Source organism: Pteropus vampyrus, unplaced genomic scaffold, assembly GCF_000151845.1.
Source record: "Pteropus vampyrus isolate Shadow unplaced genomic scaffold, Pvam_2.0 Scaffold261, whole genome shotgun sequence".
In the NCBI taxonomy this organism is placed as follows: domain Eukaryota; kingdom Metazoa; phylum Chordata; class Mammalia; order Chiroptera; family Pteropodidae; genus Pteropus; species Pteropus vampyrus.
In genome coordinates this window covers 1,326,552-1,334,247 of record NW_011889042.1, presented here as the reverse complement: position 1 = coordinate 1,334,247, position 7,696 = coordinate 1,326,552, and the positions used below count along the sequence as shown (strand labels likewise).

The 7,696-nt window shown below is 34.4% G+C and overlaps 1 protein-coding gene across 4 annotated transcripts in view; it reads left to right on the top strand.

Annotated features, from left to right (window-relative positions):
* MED13 (mediator complex subunit 13) overlaps positions 1-7,696 on the top strand; it is a 99,674-nt gene that overhangs the window by 74,272 nt on the left and 17,706 nt on the right. For all 4 annotated transcript variants that reach the window (XM_023520402.1, XM_023520403.1, XM_023520401.1 and 1 more), the window contains 3 exons: positions 2,352-2,571; positions 3,213-3,404; positions 3,615-3,838. In XM_023520402.1, the coding sequence (XP_023376170.1) occupies positions 2,352-2,571; positions 3,213-3,404; positions 3,615-3,838 (636 nt within the window). The remainder of the gene's footprint in view (positions 1-2,351; positions 2,572-3,212; positions 3,405-3,614; positions 3,839-7,696) is intronic.

Below are 7,696 nucleotides of genomic sequence, written 5' to 3'. Positions count from 1 at the left end.
CTAAAATATTACTATCTGACCCTTTACATAAAAAATTTGCTTATCCCTGCAAAAGGGATCTCATCAAGTAGGAGGAAATTGGGGGTTATAAACAATTTTCTGTTCATAGGTTTAAAGGTAAGATAACTTGTAGTTAACTTAATGACACCAGGAAACAATTCTTTGTTGGAACTAAGAAAATGACAGCTATTTAAGATTTGCTGTTAACACTCTTGAATTATATATCAATGGACTTTCTTTAGACTGAATCCAAAGAGACACAGAACCACAATATTGAACCTTATTAGACATTCCTATAATTTGAACCTCATGGTAACATTTTTCCATTTTATATTTAATTAGCTTCCAGTGTAGTCAAATTTATTCAACTTTTGATTTAGGAACCCTTTTAATGGTTGTTAAAAATTTGCTAGATACTGTTATTTACATTTAATTAAATATATCTAGGAAACAATTTTATTATACTTTCATGGAAGCCATTTCTTTATTTTGTATGCAAATGCTGGTTTACCTTTTCAGTTCCACTTAAAATTTGTTTCTTCAGTTTCTAGGGGAAACGTAAAGCTAGTGTGCACTACACTTGTTAGCAAGCAACTTAGGGAGGGTAATTACCAAAAAAGGCATCAAGTAGATATTCACATAGTGGAATAAAGAACCAGTCAGTGAAATAAAGAATTAAATATCCTACTTGTTTCTATTATCTTTAGGTCCTTATCTTGCTTCCCAGCCATTGGACAGCTCTCTACTTTCCCAGCCAAATTTAGTTGCCCCTACAAGTCAATCTTTGATTACTCCACCTCAGATGACAAATACTGGAAATGCTAATACTCCATCTGCCACCCTAGCATCTGCAGCAAGCAGCACTATGACAATGACTTCAGGTGTTACCATGCCCTCTTCAGTTGCCACAGCTAATTCAACTTTGACCACAGCTTCAACTTCATCTTCATCATCCTCCAACTTGAATAGTGGAGTGTCATCAAATAAACTACCTTCATTTCCACCCTTTGGCAGTATGAACAGTAGTGCTGTGGGATCCATGTCTACACAAGCGAGTACAGTTCAGAATGGCCAGGTAGGAGGGCAACAGTCATCAGCTCTACAAACAGCTGGGATTTCTGGAGAGTCCTCTTCACTCCCCGCTCAGCTACATCCTGATGTATCTGAAAGGTACCTTTAAATATACTTATTTTGCAGAAATGTAAATATATGATGCTTCTTTTGTCTAATAAGACAGTTGTTAATGAACATAAAGGGATTTTTTATCTTATTTTTGAAATTTTACTTTTTGTAATGTTGAATATTTTACTTATTAAAATTATAATGTAGGCTCTTCATAAAAGTTTTTATTATCGAATCCTAGATTATCAGGCTGGGAATTAAGACCTTGAAAGCCATTTAGTCCACCTATCCTATGATGTTTGAATCTCTTTTGTGACATAACTGTCAAGTAGATTTGCCTGTGCACATCACTTCAGTGATTTAGAAGTTATTATTGTACCCATTTGTTCATAGGCTTAAGAGACATACCAAGATTTGGATAGCAGTCCTGCCATTTACTGGCAATGCGACTTCAAGAAAGTTAATCTAACCTTTCTGAGCCTGTTTTCTTACCTATAAATTGGGAGGAATAGGATATAATGTACATTAAGTACTTTATGCACTGCTTCAAAATGCTTGAGTTATTTATAATAATGATGATGACAGCTCTCTTTATTCCTTTTATGAAAAAGTCATTGAGTGAGCTTCCTTTTTGATTTATAAATTAGGTTTGCCTGAGCTTGGTTATATCTTTCAGCTACCTGGGTACAGGTTTGCCCAAAGTTACAAACCATTAATTGAACATCTTCAGTATATTTGAATTTTTAAAAAATCATATTACCATCAAAGAATGAACCTTATTCACCATTGAAGTTATGAAGTATAAAATGTGAATGTGTATAGCTAAAAAGGAAGAAAAACATTAAGTTTGGAAACCTGATATTTTTTTCTAGTCAAACTCTGCTTCTAGCCAGCTTTGTGATCTTGGGCAGCTCATTTAACTTATTGTCTCAATTCTGTAACTTAAGCACTAAGCTCTCTAGTGTTTCTGATATTCTATGGTTTTAAGAATTTTTTATTTTTTAATGCAAGACTTCAACACAAGCGTCTTTGTACATCATAAAATTGTACATACAGTGTTCATAGTTCTCTTGGAAGAGAAGGAGATATCCCTCATTTTTATAGACTCTCCAACACTCCCCATCACCAAAAAAAGGGGAGAGGGCATTAAGAATCTGCTTTGATGTTGTCCCAAGAAAGGTACAGAACAACTTTTTTCCTAACTGTCTTGTTTCTACCTCAAATTTTAGCACGATGGATCGAGATAAAGTGGGCATCCCCACAGATGGTGATTCACATGCAGTCACTTACCCACCTGCAATTGTTGTTTATATAATTGATCCTTTTACATATGAAAATAAAGATGAGAGCACTAATTCTTCTAATGTATGGACTTTGGGGCTACTTCGATGTTTTCTGGAAATGGTCCAGACTCTTCCTCCTCATATTAAGAGTACTGTTTCTGTACAGGTAAGAATGATAAATGTTGCAAATAAAATTTATGTAAAACAGTTAGATATTGACAGAAGTTTCAAAAATACTATTCTCTATCCAAACTGATTTTCCAAACTGATTTTCTGCTATATTGATTTTACTTTAAATGATATTATGTTAGAAATCTTAGAGTTTATAAAAGATAGACTTTACAGTCATAGCACAATAATAATAGAGAATAAAAAGATTGTATTAAGTACATTAAATGTTTCTTCTGTGTTTCTTTTATAAGCCATTTTTTAAATTCATAAGCTTAAATACAAAAATTGAGTATGGACCTTGGTAAGCTAGAGTTCTAAATAAGGCAGGTTGCAAGTAAAAGTAAAAAGAAATTTATTAAGGTATTTGCAGAGATTTTAAATTATAGACTACAACAGGACTAATCAATGGCAGTATTAATGTAAGTGCTTTGTAGAAAGTTTTAAAGATTTTTGCATAGCCCGTTGATAAAATTGAATATTAAAAACCTATATAATAAGAAAATATAATTCTTTAACATCATTTTAATTTGGTTTTATTTAAATTTTCTAATAAAAGTTTTTAGAGTTTTAGACCCACAGTCCTTTTTATTCTCTAGTTAGAAGTTTAACATTTTTATATTTGCCTATAATTCTTAGATTGTTCCCTGTCAATACCTGCTGCAACCTGTGAAGCATGAAGATAGACAAATCTATACCCAGCATTTAAAATCCCTGGCTTTTTCGGCCTTTACCCAGTGTCGGAGACCCCTTCCAACATCAACCAATGTGAAAACGTTGACTGGCTTTGGTCCAGGTTTAGCTATGGAAACTGCTCTTAAAAGTCCTGATGTAAGTATATTTTCCATGACCAGAGTTATTGAAAAACTATACATTTTATACGTTTATGTAAAACTAAGTGCAGTTCTGTGTTTAGCTCTTGTTTTCTAATTATCTTATAATTGGGTAGAGATGATGTATTACATTTTCAATAAAAATCTTTCAATAAAAGATTTATCTGTGATTATGTAGTGCCATAGTACCTTAATTTTTATTTTACAGAGACCAGAGTGTATTCGACTTTATACACCTCCTTTTATTCTGGCTCCAGTGAAGGATAAACAGACAGAGCTAGGAGAAACATTTGGAGAAGCTGGACAGAAATATAATGTTCTTTTCGTGGGCTACTGTTTATCACATGATCAAAGATGGATTCTTGCTTCTTGCACAGATTTATATGGAGAACTTTTAGAACCTTGTATCATTAACATCGATGTTCCAAATAGGTACTTATATTTCCTTAAATGTGTAATTATATCCCCTTTAAAAAAATTCATACATACAATTACTTTTACTTTTAATAAATAGAAAACTGTTTTGAAGCTTGTGTACATTAATATATTAAGTTTTGGGATTGTAGGTGCTTTCACCCTCTTTTAGTAAATATATTGTATAATTAAGAGAATTAAAAATAATTTTGATTAATCTCTGTTACAAATAAGATTTAAGGTCCCTAAGTTTTATGTAATCTTGAGGCAATGATTTTATTTTGATTTTTAATTTTAATTTTAATTTATTATTTTTATTTATGGTAACATCAGTTAACGAAATCCAAAAAGTTTTAGCTTTACACTTTAACAGTAAGGCATATATATATTTACACTGTGTGTTCACTTCCCATAGTTAGATTTCTTTCTGTCACCACGTATTTGCCCCCTTTACCCCATCTCCCTCCTGCCTCCCCGCTCCCTTCTGGTAACCACTAGTCTATTATCCATGTCCACGAGTCTGTGTTTGTCCTGTTCATTTGTTACTTTTAGGTTTATATCCCACATATAAGTGATACTTGATTTTCAACTTTTTCTGTCTGGCTTATTTTGCTTAGCATGATTATCTCGAGGTCCATCCATGTGGTCACAAATGGCAGTATTTCATCTCTTCTTATGGCTAAGTAATATTCCATTGTTTAATGTACTACAGCTTCTTTATCCAGTCATCTATCGTAGGACACTTTGGTTGCTTCCATGTCCTGGCCACCGTGAATAATGCTGCTATGAATATCGGTGTGCAAATATAAATATCTTTTCAGATATGGGTTTTCAAGTCTTTGGGGTAAATACCCAGTAGAGGGATTGCTGGATCGTATGGTAGATCAATTCTTAGTTTTTTGAGGAACTTCCATGCTGTTTTCCATAGTGGCTGTGCCAATTTGCAGTCCCACCAGCAGTGTATGAGTGTTCTTTTTTCTCTGTATCCTCTCCAACTTGTGTTATTACTTGTCCTGTTGATTATAACCATTGTAACAGGTGTGAGATGGTATCTCAATTGTGGTTTTGATTTGCATTTCCCTAATAGCTAACGATGTCGAGCATGTTTTCATATATTTGTTGGCCATTTGTATGTCCTCTAGGAAGAAGTATCTGTTTAGGTCCTCTGCCCATTTTTTGATTGGATCGTTTGTTTTTTTGTTGTTATATTGAGTTCTATGAGTTCTTTATATGTTTTGGATATTAGGCCTTTATCGGAGGCATTGCTTGCAAATACATTTTCCCATTTGGATGGTTGTCTCTTTACCTTGTTGACAGTTTCTTTTTCTGAGCAGAAGCTTTTTTTGTTTTGTTGGGTTCCATTCATTTATTTTAGCTTTTACTTCCCTCACCTTTGAGGTCAAATTCATAAAATCCTCTTTAAGTCCAAGGTCCTTGAGTTTAGTTCCTATGTTTTCTTCATTTTATTGTTTCAGGTCTTATATTCGGGTCCTTAATCCATTTTGAGTTAATTTTGGTGTGTGGTGATAAGACAACAGTCTAGTTTCATTCTTTTGCAGGTGGCTTACCAGTTTTCCCAGCACCATTTATTGAAGAGGCTTTCCTTTCTCAGAACACTGTATGTTTTGGCTTTTTTGTTGAAATTATTTGCCCATATAAACGTGGGTTTACTTCTGGACTCTTGACTCTGTTCCACTGGTCTGTGTGTCCGGTTTGCTGCCAATTCCATACTGTTTTGATTATTGTCACTTTGTAGTATAATTTGAAGTCAGGCAGAGTGATGCCTCCAGCCTTGTTCTTTTTTCTCAGGATGGCTTTAGCAATTCGGGGTCTTCTGTGCTTCCATACAGATCTGGAGAAGAATGTATAAATAGCTGTTTTGGGATGAAAGGCTCTGTAAATGTCATTTATATCCTGTTGGTCTAATGTGTCATTTAAGGATGTTATTTCGTTATTGGTTTTCTGTTGGGATGATCTGTCCATACTGACAGTGGGGTATTTAGGTCCTCTATTACAATAGTGTTTTGGTCTGTTAGTAATTGCTTTATATATTTTGGGGCTCCCTGATTGGGAGAAAATAGGTATTAGTAAGTATTATGTCTTCTTGGTACATGATTCCCTTTATCATTATGAAATGTTCCTCAGTATCTTTCTTTACCTTTTTTATTTTGAAGTCTATTTCGTCCGATATTAGTACCGCTACTGCCGTTTTTCTCTGAATGAGATTTGCTTGAAATATCAGTTGTCCACCCTTTCCACCACTTTGAGTCTATATCTGTCTTTGGAACTGAGCTGTGTCTCCTGGAGGCAGCATATGGTTGGGTTTTATTTTTTGATCCAATCTGCAACTCTGTGCCTTTTTGGTAGTGAGTTTAGTCCATTTACATTTAGAGTGATTATTGAAATATGAGGTCTTCTTATAGCCATTTTATGTTTTCCTTTCTGGTAGCTCGGTGTTTCCATGCTTTCTTATCCTTGTATTTGTTTTTTTTTTTATTTTGGTTGGGTTTTGTGAGTTTTCCCTGTGGTCTTTCTTGTTTTATGTTATATACTTCAGTTCTGAATTTTTGGCATGTGGTACCATTACAAATATGTAAAGGATAGTTACATATATGTAGTCGTCCATTTTCTTCTGTGCGTCTCTTATCTCCATTCCCCCTTGCGAATTTGGATCTTTGAATCCTCCCCTTTTCAGTCATTGTTGTCTCAATTTGTCCCTATGTGTGCCAAACGTTACTATCTTGCTATAGCAAATCTCTTCTTATTTTAAGCTTATAATGCCCTGTTCTTAGTAAGGGTTGCACTCCTCTGCTTCTTCCTGCCTGCTATTCACCTGATTCCTAGTTATGCATTGTTTTTCTTCATTTTGTTTTAGGCGAGCCGACTCCTTTCAGTATTTCCTGTAGTGCAGGCCTTGTAGCGGAGAATTCCCTCAATTTTTATATGTCTGGAAAGGTCTTTATTTGTCCCTCATATCTGAAGGAGAGCTTAGCTGGATACATTATTCTAGGCTGGTAGTTCCTTTCATTTAATAGTTTGAATATTTGATTCCACTCCTTTCTGGCTTGTATGTTTTGTGCTGAGAAGGCTGACGATAATCTAATGGGTTTTCCTTTATAGGTTACCATCTTCTTTTCCCTGGCTGCCCTGAGAATTCTCTTTGTCATTGATTTTTGGTAATTTTAATACAGTGTGTCTTGGAGAAGGCCTTTTTGGGTTGAGATAATTGGGTGTTCTGTAGACTTCTTGAAACCAAGCTCCAGCTCATTCCTTAGATTTGGGAAATTTTCGTCAACTATTTATCTGAAAATGCTTCATAATCCCTGCTCCTTTCCTCTTCTTCGATAATGCCCATTATTCTTATGTTTCCTCTCCTGATGGTATCAGCTAGTTCTTGTATTTCTCTTTCATTATTTTTCATTCTTCGGTTTCTCTCTTCTTCCTTCCGATTTATTTCTAGATTCCTTTCTTCCATTTGGTCGATTCTATTTCCCAAGCTTGCTGTTTCATTTTCCATCTCTTATAGTGTGTTCTTTATCTCCAGAAGTTTTATTTGATTCTTTTTGAGGGTTTCAGTCTCCTTGCTAAAGAACTCATTCTGTTCATCCAGTTGTTTTTTTCAGTTCCTGAAATTGTTGATATGAATCATTTCGGATCTCATTTTTTTCAGAAGTACTATCCTGAATTCTCTGTCATTTAATTCACACATTTCTATGTCTGTAAGCTTACTTTCTGGAGATTTTTCTTTCTTTCTGAGATGCTTTGTCACCTTGGTTGTTCATGGTGTTTAATGAACTATTTCTCTGCCTGGATATTAATGGATGTGTATTCTGTTTTTCCAGAAAGAAAAATGCAAAGGCGGCATTTTTCTTTTGG